This window comes from Gadus macrocephalus, chromosome 3, assembly GCF_031168955.1.
Source record: "Gadus macrocephalus chromosome 3, ASM3116895v1".
Taxonomy (NCBI): domain Eukaryota; kingdom Metazoa; phylum Chordata; class Actinopteri; order Gadiformes; family Gadidae; genus Gadus; species Gadus macrocephalus.
In genome coordinates, this window is record NC_082384.1 from 17,617,345 (window position 1) to 17,643,189 (window position 25,845).

General features: G+C 42.5%; 1 protein-coding gene across 1 annotated transcript in view; it reads left to right on the forward strand.

The window, feature by feature from the left end:
- The first annotated feature begins 1,364 nt into the window (after positions 1 to 1,364).
- The window catches only part of fat1a (FAT atypical cadherin 1a), a 74,869-nt gene continuing 50,388 nt past the window's right edge, over positions 1,365 to 25,845 (forward strand). Inside the window, 3 exon segments of the mRNA XM_060047710.1 lie at positions 1,365 to 1,474; positions 3,998 to 7,287; positions 21,774 to 22,088. Coding sequence (XP_059903693.1) covers positions 1,467 to 1,474; positions 3,998 to 7,287; positions 21,774 to 22,088 — 3,613 coding nt within the window. The 5' untranslated portion in view covers positions 1,365 to 1,466.

Here is a 25,845-nt window from a genome sequence, read left to right on the forward strand (position 1 = left end):
TCCGGATATCTGTTCGGCATTTAAGCTTTAGTGAACCTCCACCTTAAGACATTCGTCTCGGCAACAGAAGGAGTGACTAATACCGCTCCAGCCCTGATCTGGTGTGATGATAATACTTGTCAGAAAAGTGTCCTGAATTTCAAAGACCCAAAATGGCGGCTTGGTAATACAAATAAGGACATGTGTCGCAAAAAAATGTGGGGATCTTTGAAAAAAAAAATGACACAAACTAAAACATGATGCACAAATGAATATTCATCGTTGATCTAATGGTTACGCAAGTCAAATTTTTTTGCTTTGATGTGTCTATCAGGATTTCTCATTTCTGGCTATAGAGGGCTCATTCCCAACAATGTTTCATAATAATGTCAGTCACTATTTATGTTTACTTGCATAGCGTTTCCGTTCCATCCCGACACCATCTGCTATGATGGGGAAGGCCCTTAAAGTTCCCAGATGCAAACAAGTCTGCATCAATAAGTCATCGGGATTTGACCCCCAACTGCCCTGACAACAAACACTGGATGGGATCAAAGGATTGAAACCAGCCTTGGGGATCACCTGACCTGAATTCAATTAAATCTTTATCGGCAGATCACAGAGGAGGCACCACGCGGCAGGGGGAAAGAGCTGCCAGTGATGACTTACATAGTCTGGAAAGAGAGAGAGAGGATGAGGAGGAGGGAAGAGGAGGAGGAAGATGAGGGGGAGGGGGAGGTGGGAGAGACATACACATGCATTTAAAGCCATGTGTGTTGATTCACACTGTCTTTACATACTTACACATGCATGCTTGGACACACACATACAAACACAAACAGACACATGCAAACACACAGACATATGCAAACGACCCCCCCCCCCCCCCCCCCCCACACACACACACACACACTCAATCCCATCCCACTCATTTACCCAGCCTGTGGGACTTAGGTGAGGCGATGCTGAATAGATATTAGGCAAATGTGCACGCTATAACTGGCATCATAATCTACCAAATGACTGACACATTCAAAAATGAGAAAAAAAACTGTGTGCGTGCGTCAACCATGGAGACACAACGTGCATACCCAAACATCTATCAAAGCAGAAGGGGAAGATGGTTGGTTGGACTAAGAAAATCCCCCAAAATAACCTCACACGTTGCCTAGTTTGAGACCTTTGCATGCTTAGAATGACAGATGAACTCGTGACGACACGCTGCCTAAACCCGTTGGAAAGAGCGAGCCACTGCCGTTAAACCGATGTGGAGCACTAGACAAGCCATGGAAATGCTATGAATCACGCAGCGGCCGAGGAAGCTGCGGCTTTTAACGGATGCTCTTCTCTTTTCTTCTCTCGTGCTCTGAAGAAAATGGAATGGTTGGTGGTCGATTTCCAGAGAGACTTTTAGCGAGATGTTAAGAAATTACCCAAAAGTATAGGACTTTGTGTAACGTAACTTTCCACCGGCAGCGATCGTTCAGATGCCCTGGTAAGTGAAATGTATGGAAACTGAAATTCCCTGCTTCATACTATGCATTTTAGAGGCAGCGCTTAGAAGTTTGTTCTCCACATATTTTATCTTCACGAGCACAGAGTCACGTGCACGTACGCACGCACTCAGAGACGCGCACTATCACACATATAGCCTGCATACTAGAACGCATGAGAGCGCGCGCCTACCCACCAACACACACACACACACACACACACACACACACACACACACACACACACACACACACACACACACACACACACACACACACACACACACACACAAGCAGGAACGCACGCACGCACGTACACGCTGGCGCCCCAGTGCTGTGCAGGTCCGGCCGAGAGCAGCGAGACAGCGCCATCAATCGCATATTCATCACACTCCCGTGCCTACAGTGGGGAGGCAGGAAATCCATTAAGAATTCACTGTAAAAAAACAAAACAAAAAACTGGACAATCGATAGATGGGCTCAACCTTAAAGATTCAACAGGGATTTGTTTATAACAACAATCACAAATGAGTTATGAATATAATAAAAAAACAAAAACAATAATCGTGTTATTATTAACAATAATAATGATCATAATAATGATAATAGCAATTATTACAATACTATTACTAATGACAGGGTTATATGTGTAAACGTAAATGGTAGTAAAACAATTGCATCAATCTGAGTATTTAGCTATTTGTTGTGTTTGGGAGGCTATCATCAGATAAAAAAGAAAATATTTAAAAGGAACATTGGGATAAATATAGCCTGAGTTGATAAGAAAACGGGAAATTAAACGTAGGTGGAATGTTATTTGGTTTTTATTCTAGGGAATAGAGAAAATAGGGTTTTAGGTTCATGCCAGCAGTAAGTAGATCCGGGCGTGCGCAGCGCGGAAAGATACTGGGCGCATTCATTGTGGAAGGAGAGCTCCATGGAAAGGAGAGTGCGAAGTGGATGGAGTAGGGAAGGAGACTCCACGTATTGCCATGCCGAGATTTGGAGACTTTAAACTACATGAAAAACCTCCTAATCTACATCGCGAATGATAGAATAGGTATGTAACCCACTGGTGATTTTTGTTGATCCTTTGTGACTGCGAATTTCAGTCAGTCTTGCCATCTTTCGGACGTATGAAAAGTTTCGATGGATCGGCGGCGGTCCCGCTAGCTTTGTGAGCGGCGCTTTGTAGAGGAATCGGCCACCGCTCCGTCTGCCTTTATCTCCGGGGGAACTTAAGCGAATGCGGGGTCGTTGTGAGTTTTGCGGAGTTATTTGTAACTTGGGTACGTGTTGGAGAAGCGTATATTTTTCATAAATGTCTATCTTTTGACCGTTACTGCTTTCTGTGCACTTTTCTGGACTGGTGTGGAGACTGTGCATCTGCTCAGCTCCGGACTGCCTTCTCTTCTTTTTAAAAAGTGAATGGGTTTTGGTTGGGGGATGGGGGTTTGAAAAATAAATAGTTTTAATTTTTTTTTTTCATGGAGAACACATAATTAGACGTTGTATAAATGCTTGCACGAAACGCAATCTCCAAAAAGTGCAATCAAGGAATTACTTTATCTTTCTTTCTGTATCTTCTATATCCGCTATGCTACAAGTTGAGTTGTGATTCAAGGTAGACTGTCAGTTATTAACCCAAACAGCCTTAATGCCTAACTCAAAAGTTATTAACCTAAACATCCCTAAAACCTAACCCGTAAGCACGAGCGGTGTGGTCGATACGCTCAAAGTAAACACGTGTCGTCTTTCATGAAAATAACTAGAGTAAAGACACAATGCCGACTTCATTGACTTTTAACAGATGACGATAATGCCTAAAATAACCTGGGTTCTTTTTGTTCTTTCTGTTCGTACCGAACTATTTGCAATTTATATCGTGTAGCCTGTTATATTACGGCGTTATGCCTCATGAAACCTAGTTAGGTATACATAGCGATAGAATAATCTAATATGAAGGTGATTGGAGCTCATGCTGCAGCTATAGCTGCTCTGCAACGAAGAGATTTGTTGTTAGTTTTAAGCAGCTCCTCAATTGTATGTTTTATTTGCAGTGATTGACATGACCGACATTTTGACAGTGTATATTGTCCTTGTCCCTGAAGGGTATCTTAGTTTATACATACAAATATTCAATTGTACTAAGGATCTGCGGTTACTGCCTGACTCCGTGCAGCAGAGGTAGCAGCAAGGGGTTACTGTAGCCTACAGTAAAGTTTTGTTTATTTAACTGACCGTACTAGCTTATCTAATGACCACATGACAGCCATTTGCCTGTTACCATATCGGCTGGGTAATAACCGACGTTCACAGCAGTTCACTTATTTAACAGTTGAGATAGTTATCACACGGATAATATAGCTGTATAATATATCCTTCATGATGTACAAATGCAAATTCGGAAATAATAACCTAGAATGATTTGTTTTCATTTATTTGAATTCACTGACAAAGAACACAATTGTATCTGCTTTTCGTTCTTACTTATCCTATTGTCTTTTCTTTTCTTTTTTTTCCAGGTGGCTCTGCCAAGATCACAGTACAAATATGGGAAAATACTTGATCCTACCGGTTCTACTGCTCCTTGAGCACCTCTGTGGATGCACAGGGAACCAAAGAGTTGCGAGATCCGTCACAATGCAATTCACCCACTCTGTTTACAACACAACCATATATGAGAACTCTGCTGCTAAGACGTTCTTAGAGAGCCATGCCAAGATGGGTATCTACATCGCTGACCCCGCCTGGGAGATACGGTACAAAATAGTTGCCGGGGACAACGAGAACCTATTCAAAGCCGAAGAATACCTCCTTGGAGATTTCAGCTTTTTGAGAATAAGGACCAAAGGAGGCAGCACAGCCATTCTCAATCGCGAGGTCAGAGACCACTATGTACTCACCGTCAAAGCCACGGAAAGAGGCACCAATTTGGAGGCTCGCGCGAGAGTCAAGGTTCAGGTACTGGACACCAATGATCTGAGACCCCTCTTCTCACCGACGTCGTACAGTATTTCATTGCTGGAGAACACGGCCATACGCACCAGCGTGGCCAAGGTGACGGCGACAGACGCCGACATCGGTACAAATGGAGAATACTACTACAGCTTCACAGATTGGACGGACATGTTTGCCGTTCACCCAACAAGCGGAGTGGTGACCCTTACCGGCAAACTTGACTACTCTGAGACCAAGCTGTACGAGCTGGAGATCTTGGCTGTAGACAGAGGGATGAAGCTCTACGGGAGTAGTGGCTTCAGTAGCATGGCCAAGCTGACCGTCCGGATAGAGCAGGCCAACGAACACGCGCCGGTTATCACCGCCGTCGCTTTGGCCCCTTCTGATGCAGACCGCGACCCCACCTATGCTGTAGTGATGGTGGAGGACAATGATCAGGGGCAGAACGGGGAGATAGCCTCGCTGAGTGTGGTAGCGGGAGACCCTCTCCAACAGTTTAAAGCTGTGAGAAGCAGTCCAGGGAGCAAAGCATACAAAATCAAAGCGGTTAAGGATGTAGACTGGGACAGCCAGCCTTTTGGATATAACCTGACGCTACAAGCTAAAGATAAGGGGAGTTTACCCCGGTTTTCCTCTGCTAAGTTAATTCATGTTACCTCCCCGCAGTTTAAAATAGGCCCATCTAAATTTGATAAAACTATCTACAGGGTCAATCTCAGTGAGTTTGCCCCACTTCACACACCTGTCGTTATGGTAATGGCTTTGCCCAAGCATTCACAGCTAAAGTATGCTTTTAAACATAAATCGGAGAAGAATAGATTCAGCATTAATCCAGACACGGGTTTAATCACCACAGCGGGACCCATTAACGCTGATAATGCCCCCAGATATGAGCTTGACGTTATGACCGCGGACAAAAAGGCATTCACCAAAGTGATCATAGACGTGAATGATGTAAACAACAATGCCCCTGAGTTCAAGCAGACATCTTACAAGGCCTCAGTTGATGAGAACGTTCCTGTCGGGACCAGCGTGCTGGAGGTCAAAGCCACTGACCTGGATCGTGGAGAAAATGGTTATGTGACCTACAGCATTACCAATGTCATGCCACAGCCATTTGTCATCGAGTACTTCTCAGGTGTCATCAGCACCTCCGAGGTCCTCGATTATGAGCTGATGCCCAGGATTTACAACCTCAAAGTCAGGGCATCCGACTGGGGTTCCCCTTTCCGCAGAGAGGTGGAAGCATCCGTCACCATAACACTAAATAACCTAAATGACAACAAGCCACTGTTTGAAAATATCGACTGTGAAGTCACCGTGCCAAGAGACCACGGTGTGGGGGAGCAGATAACCACAGTGTCTGCCATCGACGCGGATGAACTGCAGCTCGTGCATTACAACATTAAAGCTGGGAACGAGTTGGATCTGTTTGAGCTGAACGCAAACTCCGGAGTGCTCTCGCTGAAGCAGACACTCAGTGACGGAGAGGCGTCCAAAGTGTCCTTCCATGGTTTACAGATCACCGCCAGCGATGGGGAACATGAGACCCAGTCCATGGTTATGAATATAACTGTCATTACAGCGCGCAAGCCTGTCCAATTAAAATGTATTGACACCGGCGTCGCGACCATGCTGGCGGAGAAACTGCTCCAAGGCGGCAAGATTCACACCCAAGCAGAACCCGAGGATAACTTCATGGATATTCATTCTGTGAACCGCTTCACGCCACAGTTCGCTGAGTCATTTCCGAGTGCCATGGAGGTCAGAGAGGACCTTCCCATCGGGGCTCGCATTGTCCACTTGAGTGCTACAGATACGGACAGCGGCTTTAATGGGAAGCTGGTGTATGTTATTTCAGGGGGAGACACAGAGAGCCGCTTCATCGTGGACATGGAGAGTGGCTGGCTGCTGGTTAATGCTCCTCTTGATAGGGAAACAACGGACCACTATACACTCAATGTCACAGTGTACGATCTCGGCATACCACAAAAGTCCTCATCACGCCTCTTGGATGTCAAGATCTTAGATGCGAATGATAACAGCCCACAGTTTTTGCAAGACTCATATTCAGTGGAAATAAGTGAAAATACACCCGTGGGCACAGAAATCATCCAGGTGGATTCAACCGACAAGGATCTAGGTGACAACGGGATTGTCAAGTATTCTATTTTGGGGGGCACAGATCACTTTACCATCAATGAGGATACCGGACTAGTGACGGTAAAGAAACAGTTAGACCGCGAAAGCCTTCCCGTGTATGTTTTAAAAGTCGCCGCCCGTGACCAGGCTGTGGCCGAACCCCAGCTCGTCTCCACAGTGTTGTTAAAGGTGATCCTGGAAGACGTCAATGACAATCCACCCAAATTTGTGCCTCCTAAATACCGGGTGAGGGTGAGGGAGGACCTTCCCGTCGGCGCAGTGATCATGTGGCTGGAGGCTCACGACCCCGACGTGGGACCCTCCAGCCAGGTGCGCTATAGCCTCATCGACAGCGGCGATGGACACTTTGACGTGGACAAGCTGAGTGGTGCGGTGCGGATCGCGAAAACCCTCGACTACGAGCAGCGGCAGGTGTTCAACCTGACGGCGAAAGCCAAGGACAAAGGGAAGCCCATGTCTTTGTCGTCAACCTGCTTCATCGAGGTGGACGTGGTGGATATCAACGAGAACATTAACAGGCCGCAATTCCGCTCATTCTTGGATAAAGGATTTATCAAAGAGGATGTACCAGTTGGGACCTCAGTGATGAAAGTATCTGCCCAAGACGAGGATGAAGGCAGAGATGGGGAGATACGATACTCCATACGGGATGGCTCTGGCCTGGGGATATTCACGATTGACGAAGAGACTGGTGAGTTCTTTCCTCTCCTCTTTCCTCAATTATCCTACGGCTGCTTGTGAAGCGTGTGTGCTTTTTACTCTTCAGAACATGAAAGAATAGGAAGGCATTGGTTTGGAGCTAACTAGCATAAGAATGAATTCCACTATCTGGCATCCATTGATAAGAGTATGCGCGTCTGTGCGTTGGTATGTGTATGTGAGAGACGGTGCACTTCCGGGAGGACTGTTAAGGTTCCTGATTCCATTCATTTTTCCTCTTTGGGGGAGGATTTGATGGCAGGAACAGATGGGCCAGCTGTCTCTCAGACCTGCAGTAGACATTCCTGACCGGTTGTTTAGGTGAACTAAGCCGTTTCTAAATGCAGTGCTCCTTCCAGCTCCTCCTCTCTTTGGCCACATTTCTTTCTTTCAGGATACTGACCTTCTAAATGTATTACCTTCATATATTTTTCCATTGAACCTCTTTGTAGCAGATATTTATATTGATATTTATTGATATTTATTTTATTTCAGTTTTAATTATTTAATTATTTAATTATACTGTTTTATTTCAGATTCACTTGTATTTTAGGATTTTCTTTGACAAAAAAACACCTGTGCCGAGACACTCAGACTGAGTGTGATTGACACTGAGTCAAAGTCTGAAATTCCTGCCACAGTCCCTGCCACAAGGATCTAACCATTACATTCTTTGATATTTTCAACATGTCTTCCATTTGGAAGCAACCACATTCTTGGGTGGCTAAATGTGGGTTTCCTCCCCTTAAAAAAATCAAACCCAGTTCCTACATATTTAATGTCTAAATTAAGCAGCGAAACGTGCTGCATAATACATAAGCTTTATGGCATATATAACCTCCAATGTTCATAGGCTCCATAAGAATGTTGGAAAAGTGGAGAATAAGAATAGCCCTCAGCCAATATCTTTGATTTTTCCTTGATTTTAATGAAGAATCAGGTATCTATGCATAATTGAAGGAAGTTGATCAAATCAAATAGTTCTGCGAATTAGAATCTGTTTTTTATGCAGGTTGGCCTATAAAGTAAAGCACAATAAAGAAAGAATAATGATATCAACCAATCAATAGTGGCTTTTGTAAGGTGTGTTGAGCTTTGTGAAACTATTATTGGAAAGCACAATGTATTCTCCAACAATGGCTCAGGTAATACTCATGGTACAAGGGGCAAACCCTGAGGAAGCTGAACCCTCAAATCTTTCAAAGGTTTTTTGACTGGGAACTAAAAATACTTTTACGTTGGCCTAGTGTGCGTGCTTGTACCCAGCAAACAGTGTTATCAATGTTCCGTGATGAATTATAGGTGTGTACTCCAGTGTTTGCAGACTACATTGGCACCAAGCAGAGAACCTTGCTAATCTCCACTGTGAAAAACATTCCTCAACTCAGTTGTTGGATTTGCTGCCATATTAATCAAAAATGGCCATGTACATTCTTTTCATTTTACAATGAGAGTTGAACACTTGTTCAAACTTGTCTTTTCATATTGTTGCAAGTTTCAGATTTAAAATCTTGGCTGCAAAATAAGCTCTGTGTCCGTTTGTGTGGTTGTTGTGTTTTCAAAATGGCCCCCTGTCCGAGGGCCCCACCTGCTTTTAGTCTAGGCTTGCAAATCATGAAGTTAGCCTGAGGTAGTGTGTGAGTGGACTTGACTTGTATGCTCAGTCATACTTTGATACTGTAAATTGGGTAATCAAGGATGATACAATGTATTACACTCAGTGATTGTAAAGTTTGTGGCTAATTCAATTTTTTCCAAAGCAAAGTACAATCTGCTTTTTACTACGCTTTTCTCTTGATAAGGTGTGTGATGAAAAAAGATCTAATCTGACAGACATTTCAACATTTCTATGTGGGACGTTTGTCAACTGAAAAATGCTTTTCATGTGTCCACCTTTGCTTCCCCATCGCTCCATAAACAGCCCAGAGAAACAGTTTGCTCAAAGAAAATGCGTATTGTTTCAATATTTACTTTAACAGCTTGTGTTTCAACCCCATTCCCATACTGTTAAATTTGAAGCCACCTCTCTTAACAACAAACTAAATTGGCTTTGATTTCATTCGTTTTTTTCTGATCGCTCATTTGAATGCTCTGTCTCACCCCAAAAATGTGCCTATTTCAATGTCATATCGTGGGTATGTGTGAATGTGACGTGTGTGTGTGTGTGTGTGTGTGTGTGTGTGTGTGTGTGTGTGTGTGTGTGTGTGTGTGTGTGTGTGTGCTTGTACGTGTGTGTGTATGTGTGTGTGTGTGTGTGTGTGTGTGTGTGTCTGTTATATGTGTGTGTGTGTGCTGAAAACAGAAAAAGAGTAAATCTAACGACAGAAGGACTAAATGTTCACGGTTTGACTTTGCAAAGTGTTAAGTCATTTCGAAAGAAACAAATTTAGTCTATAGCAATGTTTTGTTTGAACTGCACTCTTTTGAATAAGTCATAATGAGCACTGGCAGACAGACTGTCTTAGGGCTAGACATATAGAAGAAGATGATGGGCCCTATCTTGCATCCGGCGCAAGTGACTTAGTCACTGGCGCATGTGTCGTTGCTAGTTTACAACTGGCGCAGAGCGTTCTTTTCCCACCACCGCCACTCGCCGGTAAATTAGGGATTGATCATGCGCCCCAAGGGGCGGTTCGGCGGAAGGAGGAGGCGTGTTCTGGCGCAAATGGTATTTTGCCGTTTCTGAATACCATTGCGCTACTGACCAGGAAAGACCTGGTTTAAAGTCAGTGGCGCGTTGTTCAGATGCTATTTTAAGGGTGCATGCATACATGCGCATGCGATGCATACGGATTGCTTGTGCACCTCGCGCATACACTTTGCTTCTCCCATCTACCTAGCCGCACATTCTTGGTAAATTATTTGGGAAAGAACAGCTGATGCAGCGGTAATAAGTTGTACTTTTAAATCAATGCATCTGCAAACACCGTACAGCAAACACATATTTTCTTGACAGAGAAATCGTGTAGGCCTACATGCCCATAACTTTTAGGATTGATGAGTATTTGATCGTGAAAAACATTGTTTTACCGCGAGTGAGTGTTAAAAAGAATGAATGAATGCGGGCGCGCGTGTGTGCTCTTTTTAAACACACGCAAACTAAACACGTAACGCATAATACAATCAATGGCAATGTCTATTACCGCGGGGACACATGCATATTAGGATAGCATACAATACTGATAAGAAACAATGTTTATAATGTATTGTGTATATCATTAAATAGAACCACAGTTACCGCATGTCATATGTTATATCATATACGTTTTCTTTGCCGAAATTTATTTGAGGACTCAGTATTTCTGAAGTTGTGGAAGAAAAACCCCTTATTCCATGTGTGAATTAGGCCATATTATTTGGCAATAAACTGAGCCATTTGCAGTTTGAAATTCATGTGCATCTGTCTCATCGGAGACTGCAGACGCGCTGTCAAAATATCAACTCGTCCGATTCAAATGCGCTCATGGCTCTTAAAGGGGATGGGAGCTGGCACTCTCATTGGTTTGTTGGACGTTACGCCCAAACCACACCTACGGGTAACTAGGCTGCTTCAGACCAACCCTTTTGACACTTGCGCCGCGACGCAAGTGTAATTTATCCGCCTGTAAAATAGCGATAGCGCCGTAGAACCGCCCACAAAGCTACTTGCGCTTTGCGCTTCCCACTTGCGTTTCAGACTGTTAAAATAGGGCCCATAATTTACCTTAAGAACAGATAGAACGCCTCTTGCCTCAGGCTGCTAGGAAGTGGATGCCGGTAGGCATTGGAATTGTCATGCAGAACAAACTAACCCCCTGAGAGAGAGTTTACCAACAGAATTCAAGGGCTTATTCCAGCATATGCTTTAAAACAATTAACAAACATCAGAGTATGTAGAACACAGGTTTTAAAACATTATAACTCATACAGAGAAGCAAATCTTTATGGACCAGCTTCTATTGGCTTTTACCAGTGTTGCAATTAGTAGACGCTCGATAAATGTGAACTATTTTGAAAGCAGTATGAAAACAGACGACATCCCTATTCAGAGTGAGAGAAAGCCTGCTCATTAGATAATGCATGCAATGCCCTTTCCTGCTAGATAATGCATGCATTGCCCTTTTACATGAGGTTGTTAGCAGTCCGTACTTTGAATGAGAGCATTGTTATGACGAATGATTGTTTCGTACAGAAAGAAATAAGTTCTGGGTTTTTTCAATATCATATTTCAAGGTGTTACGTTCCTCCCTTTTCTCCAGCGATAATAGATGTGGAACATGCATACACATTGAAGTTTTTGATGTTTCAGATTAGCTTTTTAACTGTAGTTTGTGTTTAGTATCTCTTAATATCTGAGCCTGAGACGAGAGTGGCTGAAAACTGCCACATGACTCCAAGCAGTCCTCGCTCTAGTGCCGTTGCTGGGGCGATGGGACGAGGAATGTGCACTGGGGCCAAAGTTGATTGGAGGAAGGTAAATTAAAAGCACACTTTCCCTTGTTAAAGTTTGTGTCTCTCTCATCCCATTAAGTCTTTTGGAAACCCTGGAAAGGTCCCCGGTGCAGATGGTGTCCCTGGTGTCAATTCTGCTCATGCTGTTGTTGACATGCTGTTGGGGCTTGGTTTAATGATGATGATGCTCTCGAATTGCGTCTGGGTATTGTTCCCATGTCGGTGTGACTTAAACCACTTGTGATGTATAACAGAATTATTTTAGCACACTGTTACATTGACAACTCACGTATGCAGAAGGAAAACAAATACAATACAATTGTATTTTGTAAGTAAACGATCCATGGCCTTTTGGATGGATTTATTTCTCTAAAGGGGCGCCTAAATATATTTTATAGGAGAGGGTTTTATCCAAAGCAATGTACAGTGAATATAGGCAGTCCCACTTAATAATAATAATAATGGATTGAATTTATATAGCGCTTTTTTAGACACTCAAAGACGCTTTTTTTTTACAGGGAAGGGGGAACCTCACTAACCACCACCAGTGTGTAGCACCAACTCGGGTGATTAAGTTATTGTTATTGTTATTAAGAGACCGGTAGGGGTTATGACGCAGACTGCAGTGATCAAACCTAAACCTTTTTGCTTCTCTTTTCTGCCCCTATGTTTTTCCCTTTTTTTCATAAATGTCAGGCGCACGTTTCCTTGGCTGTCAAAGCCTACCTGATCAAGCCTGAAAAAACATGAGTTTGTGATTTAACTGATTGTTTTCGCCATCCAAGGGCGATGCAAGATGCATCTTTTTGGAGCCAAACTGTGGAAACTCTGTCTCAGCTTGCCTAAGACAATCACATTTTTATTCCTCAATCAATCTAGTCTTACCCCAAACAAATAGGACACTTGACAGCTAGGCCAATTCCAAATATTTGACAACCATTGATATTTGTTTTTCTCAGAAAGCTCAATGACACTAAGTTGTCCATACTTTTTAGCACGTTGACACCTCTGGTTTGTCATTTATCTTCATACCAATGCTTAGAAAAAGGCCACTATGGCCGGTGATCCAAATTGCATTTTTGAAACACAGATATTGTCTGCATATATCTTTTGACACAATTATTTCTAAAACAGGCTATAGTGGATTGATGCTGTGGGGCTACTTTATCAAAAGTCAATTTATCTCCAGAACATTTTGTTTTTCGTAGCATATGGACTATTGTCCCCAAGGACAAACTAGTGTAGCGAGCCGAACAGAAACAGATATATGTCAGACAATCCCCAACACCTGGGTGCCCGGAGGTGAAGCACTGCAAGCTCATAATAATGTGCTCTTCGTTAGGGCGAGATTCTTTGAAAGTAGGTTCAAAGGCCCAACAAAATACCCCTGTTCCTAATGACAATCAGAGCACCCCTGGTATGCCCTAATAGGTTTTTTACTTGATCAAGACCTTCATTAATAAAAGCGTAAATGAATGTTAACAACAAGTGGAAGCCATGTCGTAAAAGTTAAGGAACTTCCTATAAAGCATGTAGTAATTGCAAATCTGTACCTCAGCCGTTTGCTTGAGGTATGTTTTAGTGCTATCTTTAGAAAGAGCAGCATGCTTTTAGCTTTTAGGTCTATCCTGCTTGTTAAACAATAACATTCATCAGCAGTCATTTTTTACTCTGTGTTCGAAAAACTGGCACAATCATTTTGTTTGTGCTTGAATGCTGTAAAAGTCATGGTTTTCTGCTAGTTGGGGATATCTTAAAAGCTCTGTGATGAAGTGGAAGTGGTTACGGGTGTATCAGTCTAACCTGCTATGTCATAGCTGTTTGCATGGGGCATTTGAGTAGATAAGATAGGCATCACTTTGAGGTCATAGACCTACTTTGTCATGAGGCATCTCTCTGGAACTGAATACAGCATGACCCCATTTAACAGTGAAACATGAAACTGAGGAAACAGGCTGAGGTATTTGTCTCAAATATATAAATATAAGGATTAAAATTGATCTAATGTAATTTATGTATAATGTGCATTAAAACTAAAAAATAACTTAACAAAAACGACTACACTAATACGACCCAAAGTAAAATTTACGAAAATTAGATATCCTAAACAATGGGTCATACTGTTCTTTTAAAGATTACTTTCCAAAAAGATCAAAAAGTTATCTGGATTAGAACACAAAACAGTAAGATAATAACATGGCAGAAAGTGTGAGCAGATGTCAACAGGAGAGAGAAAATATAAAAGTCAAAATTAGGCCTAGGAATTTAACATATTTAAAGTCCCTTTTAAACAGAGATCACCAAAAGAAGATATTTCAATATGCTGGCTTTGCAAATGTGCTTTAACATAAGATGCCGACATTCCAGAATCAGAGGTACCGCAACGTCACCATATAGTGTTGTGTATAACATACACTTCGGTTAGTAATATAGCTTTTTATACATTACCGTGTGAACTGAGTGTGGAGGGGCTCTTGCTTTCACATCACTCTTCAAACGCAAGCAAAGTTGTTTTGAATTGTATACAACATGTTGATGCGTACCTTTTACAATGGAGGATTCCTGACAGCAACGTGTGTATGTGTGATCAGAAATAGGTTGGAGGATAAATTGAAGAGAAGCAGGGAGTGGCCTTTATGAAGAAAGACCTTGGACGCCGTAGCAAGGACATTAACTAGTCTGTTTCTTCAGAGATGTTTGATTCCCCTGGTGCTGGGTCGTACACATAACATCTTTTGGCTCTCATTTGGCTCTATAACTACCGCCGCCGCTGGCTTAAAGGCTGAAATGCAACAGGCTTATGGGAAAAGGGGGGACCATTAGAAATCTCTTTATTTTGTGTTTTATTCACCTATCAACATCAAAAAATCAAAGTCATCCTCTCACTTTTACCTATGGGTTATTTTATGAAGATGTATCTCTTTGCTGGCCGAGCAAAGAGGTAAATCTTAATAATAATCGTAATAAAAGTCTTACATACCAATAACAGACTAATCTTTCAAACACAGCACGGTCTATTGATGTCTGTGATATTGAATGGCCTGGCAAATAACTAGCCAGTAGCGATCTAGGCTAAGCTCTGGTCTCTACCTGATACACTGGCTTCAACAGCACAGTGGAGGAATTTGAAGCATGCTTCCAGGGCTATAGAGTGGTGGTTGCAGGGGGAGAGCGGAGAAAGTTTATGTAAGCATGTGAGCTGAGGCCTCAGAAGACAGAGGAATGTGGTTAGGGGTAAACTGAATTATATTAGGTGGTTCAAAGAGAGCTCCGACGTTAAAGTAAAGAGCCCGTCACGTGCTGGCCTTAGCCAATGGACCGGTAAGGAGCAAGAGACCTGGCTCCTCATGCTGTCTTATTAAAATGTGGTTTACTAAAAGCCCTCTGAGAATCATTCCAAATTGATGCCTTTTTGTATTGGAAGTTTATTTTTCTTAAAGGGTTAATACTTAATTGTGAATGCAGAAATGCCAATGCAAAAAATTAGGAAGTTAACAGATTTTGGCGAAATCCACAATCGTGATATAATGATGACAAGTTGAGTTGGCTATAGAACTTGAACATTTTTGGTTACTGCTTCATATTATATACGTTTGACTTGATATGTCAAACAGACTTGACACCTGACAAACTCCAACGCATCCTGGAGGCTCAGTCCATCTTGAACACTACAGTATATGGCCGATGCTGTGCTGCTGCCCTCTATCATGGTTACATTTGATGTGAGGGAGTCTGTATTCAATAACCTCATGTTTGTCTTTTTCCTGCCTTGTTCTATTAACATTATGTCTGCAAGCCTTAAATCAATGATAAGGTGTTACCCTTATGAAATGATGTGTAATTCAACAAGGAAACCAAGCATGGTTACAAACAGGATCATAGACAGAGAAGAGAGGTAGGCAGCCCACACAGAATATATGCCAGGAAAAACAACTTCAGAGTTTCAGACTAAATATTTGGGCCTTTCTATTTATTTTTATGGGTTTAACCAAACAGTATGAATTTGTAATGATACAATAATTTGTAGGGTGATTAACCCTGCATTTAACTGGGTTTGGACGGTGTCTATATATTTTTTTGTACTTTTAATACCCTGCTGACTTTTCACTGGGGAAAACACAGATCCAAAAAGATAGAGTAAAGATAGAGTAGGCAATTTCGAGAAACCAGCCATAGTAAGCCTCCCTCCAAAGCAACTCCTCCAAAACTCCTGGCTAGCTAGCTTTAGCAATAGGTCTTCCTAGCCTTGTGGAAGATCAACAAATCTTCTCTTGTTAAATCAGAAATAAATAATAAAAAAGGCACTCAATGTTTATTGTGTGGCAGGCCTCCACAAATAAATGCATGCATGGGAAACACAACCAAAGAGGATATTTTTGTAAAAGAGAAACTTAAAAGATGTGCTGATGGTGATAGGAGTCATTGTAGCATGGATGACATTGTTTGGCCGACAATGCTGTGTGTGTCTAATATGCACTAAGCCTACCTGCTGGGTTTCAATGATTGCCCATAGAATAATAAATAGAGAGGAAATAAGCACCCTTCTTCAATAGATTATTGGTGGAGGACCCGTGGACACTTGTTGCCGCGCAATAAGACAGTTGAATAAAAGAATGTGGCCAATAATCTGATTTTGTAGTTGGAAGAGGTCATCTCTATATAAAGTTATATGTGATCATATTTTCATGGTTCCATAAAGATTCAGTGAGTGACGAGATTGCCCGGCTCGAGCAAAACAGAGGAGACAGTTATAGTTTGGCGGGTTTTGATTCTATCCCGTCTACCTCTTCTGTGCGAATGGTTTCACATGTACAATGTGAGTGAAATTAAGTGATTCGCTGGAAAACAAGTTTACAATGATCAAAGGACCTGCTGGGCTTGTGTGAGCGCAGCATAGACACAGATGCACCTTTACAAATAGCGATCCCGAAATATACTTTTCCCAAGCACATAGACTGCTTCACAGGGACAAAATGGGTGAGTGTAAAGCAAGGGTAGGCAATTTTGAGAAACGAGCCAGAACTAGATTTTGAAAGCATCCAACTGCAAAAAAAAAACATCTACTCTCCCCGCCTCCCTGAAAGCCACTCCCAAAAAACACTTGAAAAGCTTGCTAGCTTTAGCAATAGGTCTGCCTGGCCTTCTGGAAGGTTCCGGTCTTGTGCAGTGGTGAAAACCCAGGGAACTTGTAAGTAGATTCGAGGCTAGGTAGACCTTAAATCAATGATTACAGGCAAGCCCTCCAATCATTAATTTCTGGCCGAAATAAATGACTTGAGGTCTCCTTACGGTTCTTAAACAGCAACAGAGTGATGCCCAAAGGGATGTTAATCACAAGCCCGATTGTTAGGTTAAATAATTGTTTCTACTTTTGTTTAGTCACCCCGGGGGCTTGTCGTATATCATTATAAAATAAAACATGCAATTATGTAAATAGGAAATGCATTCCGCCGCAAACATGAGACTTTCCTGTGACTGGCACAGTCATTAACAAAGAACCTCGATTTTGAAAGGTGTGAGTTTCGGTTTTATGTTTAACTGGAAAGGCCTTTGGCTATGATAACTAAATGCTCAGTGTGTCCCTCAGCCCTCAGTGTTATAAACTTTGTGGCGTATACAAAACAAAACATTGGGTAGACTTTTGGCTTATTTTAGGCCTAATCGGCACACATTCTTGGTAAGTAATCTCTCCTCTCTAGTGTTAAATGTAAATTCTTCAGCTTTGGTTCACCTTTATGTGACTCATTTATAATCATAATCTTCACATGAATATGGATCTGTTCTGGAGAATGACTTTGTGTCCAGTGATACCACTATATATTATGCCTTAAAACTGTTCAGGCTATTCTAAAAAGCCCTACTGCACCTCAACTGTACCTCTACTTTGTGCAGTATCTCAACAGAACAATGCCCGTAGGCAAAGATAAGATTGGCGTTGAAAAAAAAGAAGGAAATCTGGCAGCCGTTTCTGCACAGTCAGATTTTTTATTAGCCCGAAGGCAGGTTTTGCAACCTCCTTTACTGAGAGAAAAGGTTCAATGAGATAGGTGTGCCAGTGATTCAGTTCATGATTCACCTTTGACAAAGGCCAAACATTTGCAAACACACCTTTCCTAGTCCAAAGGCTTTTCAGATGGCCTGTGTTTATTTTGTCTGTTAAAACTGTGTTGGGATATCAGTCAGGAATTGCACATTATATAAACCAATAATAACTACCAGGACGCCCCACCTGGCAGTCGCTCTCGCATGTCCGGTGATATAAATGCATGGCCCAGAGTTGTTTTGGCTCACATTCCGTCCGTGGCTTGCAGATAACAACGGCATATTAACTCATCTCCTTGGCTGATATCTACAATGCTGCTTGCCAGCCAGCCAGCCAAGTGCATGACATTTGTGAGAGTGAAATTGTTGTGTTAGGTCAGTGTCTGCCCGTCAAGCAGATGACTACTCAAGCATGGGCATTGGCTTGGCAGCAGCTCAAAAGAGGTCTGATGCTCTCACTCTCGCGCTATGTCCTATTAGCGCGCAAACATTCCACCACCCAACCATTTGAACTGACTTGAGCATGTGCGTACACGAACGAATAACAGAGCCTCTCTGTCTCTCTTCTTAGTTTCGATGTTTCAGTACGATTTGAAAAAAACAGAAATGCCATTTTCCCTTTCCATTTTCCCTTTTTTTTTTTATCCCCTTCTGACTCGTATTGCTCCAAGTCTTTTGCCTTTTTGCAATTTTTTTTTTAAACATTCATGGATTCTCTTGACTTGAGTGGGCCTTTTCAGCACACCCGGAGTGTCAAGAGTTGCACTCACATTTTATATTAATACATGGTACATTTCCAGTTTCAAACATCTTATTTTTACAGTGGCAAGCTTGATTTATGCAGTTTGCAGTCAGCTAAGTAAAATAACTAACCCTTTTCTTTTCTATTTTTATAGACATCTTTAAAAAACGTACTACTCTTACAATTAGGGCATTTAGCAGACGCTTTTATCCAAAGCGACTTACATCGGTTAATACACACATTGACACACCAACGGCAGAGTCAACCATGCAAGGCGACAGCAAGCTCGTCAGGAGCAGTTAGGGTTAAGTGTCTTGCTCAGGGACACACCAACACTCAGCTAGGAGGAGCTGGGGATCGAATTAGCAACCTTTCGGTTACAAGACAACTGCTCTACCTCCTGAGCTAAGCCAATAAACGGAATACCAGTAAACAGTTATTTGGCAATGTTTGATGTGAATCCCAAATGGATTACATTTGGGAGAAACACATTTCATGTCATGTTATAATTTCATATTTCTCTCACCTTTGGGTTATCCCTGTCTCAGCTTTGGTCCTGAGACAAAGTCTGTTTTCTGAGCAGTATTCTGGCACAACCAATATCTTGCAGCTCTCTCCAATGTCCCATGGGTCCTGTTGATGCGCTTCTTATCTTTATCTATCTTTGTTCTCGTGGTAGTAATTTGTTGCATTAGGTGGTTAGCAGTCTTATTTACATAAGAATAGAGTCACTAGAGTGAGAACAGAGTACTGCTTCATATGCATGTTGTACGAAATGGCTGTCCGAAACATAAACTTTGTTTCCATGAATTAATTAGCGAAATCTTGCATCAGTGACGTCATTGTTCTTGGATTTGCGTTTTCCATTGGTCTGATTTGGATCGTGAAGTTCCCCTTTGAATTTAAAAGTTGTTATAGCAGTCGTTGACCTAAGTAGATTTTTTCAGGCTCTTATTACAAGGTATGATGAAAAAATCGCATTTGTGGTGTTAAGCCGGAGAAAGTAAGAATAGCAGTGTTTTGGGAAGATCTGCAAACCAAAAAAAAAGATACAGACAGAGGTCAGAATTCAATACTTATATGATGTAAAACAGTAACAGACTGAAATTCCATCTAGCGAGCTGTGTGTTGAGCGGGAGTCATCAATCAACAGTCCATGATTAATATTTAATATTGTTTATCAATTGATCGCACTCACAATTAGAATAGCAATTCTGAAGTCGGCCTAAATTCAGACTTGTTTCACTAACTTTAAGCAAAAGTAAATAAATATTTAGTCTGCACACTCTGTATCAATAAACCCATAAAACCCAGTGAATGTTAACCTTAGACAATGACATCAGTGCTGCGGAGTGCCACGGAGATATTGGCTTGTGTTTCTCCTGTCCATGGATCTTCGCCTCAGGGAAACATCAGGGAACTATCCGTTTTCCCCCCACCAAAACCCCAACCCCAGCCCCCCACTGCTTCCCTTATTACAAGCCTCAAGCTAACTTCAGGGACTTGTAGCGATGAGTAACAACAGGACGGATCCCCCAGCCAGCAAGTAGCAGGACGCCTACAAAAAAACTGAAAACCAGTACCTGGAGGATGTATGAGGTTAGGGTTAGGAGTCCCTTGAAAGGGAGTTTTTGTGACAGACCGTGGAGTTTATTTTTTTTACCCAGAGATCTCTCATAGCCTAAGGCAGCAAGGGTCTCTGCCGGCTCTGAGCTGCAGTCCTGCAGTGCAGTTCATTGAGTTACAGCAAGTGAACAATGGCTTTTGTGAGGGCTGAGGAAAGCGTGAAGGTTTTGCGGTGGGAAGTCTCTTCACTATGCATGACTTTTCTTCTTCACCCTTATCTGGTCCTCCAGCAAACCTAGACTTTAGGGCTAGGCAAGGCTTGCTTTGATAAGAATAAAAAATTAATTTACTTCCTCTCCATAATCAAGGCGTGTGCTCTCTTCTGTACTTTTATTACGACCTTTAGACCTGCAGACGGCTTCTTGCGATTCTGAAGTACAAACCAATCCCTTTATTCGGAAGGCTGCTGTCATAAACAGTAACACGATTACAACGAATTAGCCTATGTCACGACCAGTCTGGCTCTTTCCAAGACAAGAAGCATGTTTACCTGGATACAAATAACTTTGTTGCCAGGATGTGGTGATAATGAATGGCGGCAATAAATTCGTTAGGCTAACAAACACATGCAATGTATAATTGCGATAATGATAAAGCCTGTAAGCAAAAGTTAGATTTAACTTCTTTCGGAATGGTACAACATTATTTCCCGATTTTAAGTTGAGAAGCAAGCTGCTACCCTTGAGTATGTTTCTGGTATAGCTTACTTTGCTCTATTTCTTTGACGGATGCAAACATGGGTGCACTGCAAACCCTTATGGAGTCAAGAAACAACAGTTTTTTCCCAAACTGGCATTTTTTCCCCCATCTGTGCGCACTGAGGCACAACATACGCGTTGTTAGAAGGCTGTCATGTCGGTCAGGCTTTTGCACCGTTCAACTTATTGTGTGCCGATTAGATGGCTTATGTTAGTAGTATATTAAAGTGTGGTTTCTTTGTAGCACATATCTATTGTTGATTGTGTTAGACCATACCATAATAATTTTAATTTGTAAAGCCAAGAGCGACCAACACTTCTTAACTAGATGCAACTGTACTAGTAAGATTGATCTATCTTTGAAATATCTGTGGGGTTAATTTAGCCTTTTCTGTTTGTATTGCCAATCGTGTTGGCAGTATGTGTCTCGTTAATATCCTAATGTCCCTATCTTATACCTGGCTTCTTCACATTTCCTGTCAAACGCTTTCAAGCAACCTCACATCTCATCACCTGCCTCTGTAAGCCCTAATGTGTGCTCAGCTGAGACTGCAGCCCCCACATGGCAGTAAAACACACAGACACACACAATCACACACACACACACACACACACACACACACACACACACACACACACACACACACACACACACACACACACACACACACACACACACACACACACACAAACCCGACACCAAAACGATTTTGGAAGGCGTTTTTGGAATGCAAATGCTAGAGCTCTTTGAAAGTGGAATGATTGCACCATGTCATGTTCCATGTTGTAGGTCTTTATTGATACACTCCACAGATTGCCTAGATAGAGCAGGAAGTGGCGATAGGTTTCCGCGCCATACCTAATGGCTTTGTCTGTTAACATTTATTGCCATAAGAGGTTTCAGAGTTCAAACCATATCCCCTTCTTCTCGCCACACAGGCATCATCCGAACACAGGAGCTGCTGGACCACGAGACCACCGCCCATTACTGGCTGACGGTCTACGCCTCGGACCGCGGCGTGGTGTCGCTGTCCACCTTCGTGGAGGTCTACATCGAGGTGCAGGACGTCAACGACAACGCGCCGCAGACCTCGGAGCCCGTCTACTACCCCTCGGTGATGGAGAACTCCCCCAAGGACGTGTCCATCATCCAGATAGAGGCCGTCGACCCTGACGCCAAGGCCAGTGACAAGCTGTCCTACCGGATCACCAGTGGCAACCCCCAGGGCTTCTTCAACATAAACGGCAGAACAGGTAAAGATGGCGGCCACTTAAAGGCAAAGGTCACCCTGGATTGCGGGATAAGCTGACGCTGCGATGCCAATCGTAATATTGCCTCGTATATATGGCGCCATCATCAATAATAATGACTATTAAACACTTTATTTTTTTTATCACTAAGGCTGCTCATTAGGTACGGTAAATACTCTACTGGAAAACATGGTCCAAAGCTCAACAAGTATACCCACCCGGGTTCCAGGCCGGGCATGGCTGAGCATCGGTCGGTCTTTAAATCAAATGGTGTGTAGAAGGGACGTCAGTGTAAACATATGAGCTTCGGACCCTCGGTCCAGGCTGGCCGGGGGGGCTTCTCCCTCTGCAACACAATGCCGTGTTAACATATGGGCTTCTGGAAAAGGAGGCAGTGTTAATATTTCATAGGCCTCCCTCCCTATCTCTCTTGAGGCTTCCCAGAGAAGCAAAAGCAGGACAGAAATTGCAAACAAGAGAGGTTTCCGCAGAGGTTATTTCTTTGTGTTGGGAGATTACGGCCTGTTTAAGAGCCAACAAAGGTGCAATTGTCGTCCACAGAGCCCGCACCGACAAAACAACTCAAGTTGACCAAAGTGCGCATTCATTGGGATGTTCCCATTGTGCACTTCATCAAACCATCAAATACAGCTTACAGTGATACGTTTTCATTACTCAACAAGGCAATATATGCTCTGTGTCTCGAACAGGTGTTTTATATTATTTAAAAAAAGTTACTTCAGAATCCAGTAAATTACTCATCGCTTTTCAACAGCAGCTTTTATGAGCTGTATGCTAGCAAAGGGGAGATGAAGAAAAGCCAAAGGGGGCGAGGCAGTACGGCTTTGTTCTTTTTCTAGGTTATGTTTACGGTACAGAAAGAAGAGAACCACACCTGCCCTGCCTGGGGTAGCCCCCCTCCAACCATTCCTACTTCCTGCTTTTGGCTTATATTTCACTAAACACATGCCAGGGCCTTCAAAATCAATTATTATCAGCAGGGGCTGGCATAGCACAACATACAAAGCGCTAACAAAGCAAACAAAATAGAGCATATGTGTGGGTATAAAGTTCAGTGTTATTTGTAATGGGGGAAGGTTGGGGGGGGTTATAATCCATTGCCCTATTGCATAAAACAATGATCCCATTTGATTTCAGTTAGTTGGAGGGAACTCATTTTGTGATTAAAACTATTTTCTATTTTTGTTAATGTTCTGAAATGGGCTGCATTCTTTTTGACAGCGGTGCCAACAGAAATGATTGAATTGTCTAACTTGTACATTTGTAGCTACAGTAAAATATTTTTTGAATGCAAGCGATCTGAAGTTAAAACGAACGACGAGTTGAACCGTGGCTCAGATTTATCCTGATAGACTTGTGTGGTCCGAACTCTGAGGCATTCACATCAACAAACTGAGGTTATTTTTGTAGGGCGAAACCAATGAGAATTTTGTGACCAAATAAGGATTCCCCATGTAGCATGCTTTTGAATAGCTCCCGGTGTAGTCCTGGCTCCTTCCCAGGAGACGGAAGGCAAGGAATTACAATGAATGGAAAAATGGGGGTGTAGCACTCTCATTTAACTCTTATTAGTTTACGCTTAAAGAGGGAAAATATATGCAGGCCTATATTTAGTGTTTCACATGCATCCACGACTAATAACGACTATTGCTGACTGAATTGTGGAGAAGGGGGGTTTGGGGATCGTCGTTCAGTAAATCGTTCTGTCTCTGGTAGCTGTACTGATGAAGTATATCTATCTTTTGTAATAGTATACTTTTGCATACATTCAAGGGAAATGGTATACATATCAATGCAGAATTTAGGTCATAATGAGATTGTACAGATTCTTAAAGACCCCTTAAAGAGCAGAGGTGGTATCAACTCTTCCATCGATCAAAGCCAATGTATTCAGTAATGGCATGAACCCAAAGATATTCCTTTAATCCCACAAATAGAAGGCCCAATTATTCACTTGAAATACTGAGTAACGGAGTGAGGAAACAGTTAGTTTTTCTTAGTTGGGCCAAACTGCCTTATTTTTTTTTTTAAGCTTGCATCTGCCATTATACCCCGTCTGTTTAATTCTCATTTATTTCCTTTTTTTCTACTTTGTTGCTCTAAACGTAGATGGTTTGGCAGCAAACCCTGAACAGACGTTCATATATAGTATATATATATATATATTATATTATATTATCCCGATCCAACCAACTTCACTTGATATTTCCTTTTTCCCAACTCCAAGCTGTACCTAGAAGAGTCCACTGAGGACACAGCCTGTCAACATCACAGCAGTGTGTCTCCCTGCACTCTTTACAGTGTCAGCCGAGTGTTCTGCAAATAGTGGTTGTGGGGAGAGGAGGACAGTGAGTCATGTGGGACATTCATGCATATCAAAGCATGCTAAAACTTTTATCAGCTGGACGCCAGAGCCTCCTTTGTTGCCTTCAATAGAGAGTGGTTTAGACAAGAAAACAACCTTTCCCAAATCACAGTGGCGTTGCTCAAAGCTTTGTTTTGTAAGATTTAGGGGGAGGGGAGAGGCTGCAAGGGAGGTATATACGATGATGCGGAAAGAAGCCATACAAAACGAGAAAGGGAGAGAATCAACAGGCAGCCGAGCATGAAGAGGAAGGCCGGTGGTTCAGGAAAAAGCCAAGCATGCTACGGAGTCGGCGGTAGTGTTTTTTTTGGGGTCGCTAGATTTAGTTAGCGAGTAGCGTAAGTGCCTCCAGGAAAGATTACACGTTAACTTTAATTTTTTCCTGTCTGGCCCATTAAGAGGGATTAAAATAACTTTGATATCTGCACACGTTATCAACTTAATATGACATGCTCACCGCATATTACAGGTTTTAGAAAATGTTTTAAATTTACAACATGCTAGCCTCTGTAATTACATGTTCCAAAATGGCATTGGAAGCATAGGCTCTGTCTTGGCGTCTCTACAAAGCCCCACAAAGGGGCAGGAGAAAGGAAAATAAGTTGAGGCCTATGTTTTGTGCGTGGGTTTCACAGAATTGTGCACTTGGCAAACTCTCTATAGGCTTGTGTTTCAGGCAAACACGATCAGATTCTCTCATGGTCTGTATCCTTAAGCATTATGCCCAACAGCATATCGAGCTTTAAATACAGATGATGGCTTTACCTTAATGCTTCGGGTCGACTACGTGTAGCATATTCTTTTGCCGCTCGTCCCTGTATTGGCTCCACAAAGCCCAGCATGGAGAGCTTAGAGGCTTACAGTGTTCTTTATATCTGCAGAGTAAACAAGTCCCTCTGCTGGTCCGTTGTTCTCTGGCGTTGATTTTTCATTAGAGTGTAAGCCAGACTGTTCGTCCTCGCTCTCTCCAAAAAAAAAAGACCCATGCCCAGTGCCTGTGAGCTGATCTCTCCCGTTTCTGTTTTGGCATTTAGCAGGATCTGCTACTCAAAGATCATGTAGATATTCCCTTCTGTGCACTGGTAATGAGGATCTGTGTGCATATCCCCATGTATTATGTGTCTGTGAGGGAAGGTGTTATTAATTAACGTACGTGATTTGGTATTCTCCGTACTTCGGTGCACAGACAATATATCCGCTCTTGAAAGGTTTGACTTGACTCTCGGGTAGTTTTGCCTGGTCGCTTTCGACACGGCTACCTGGTTTTAAAGAGGGTGAGCATTTTTTTTTCGTTATCTGGTTAATGGCGTTCTCTTGGTAGTTAATTACTTTTACGCTGTTCGGCCGTTCAGGAGATTGAACAACATTATCTGT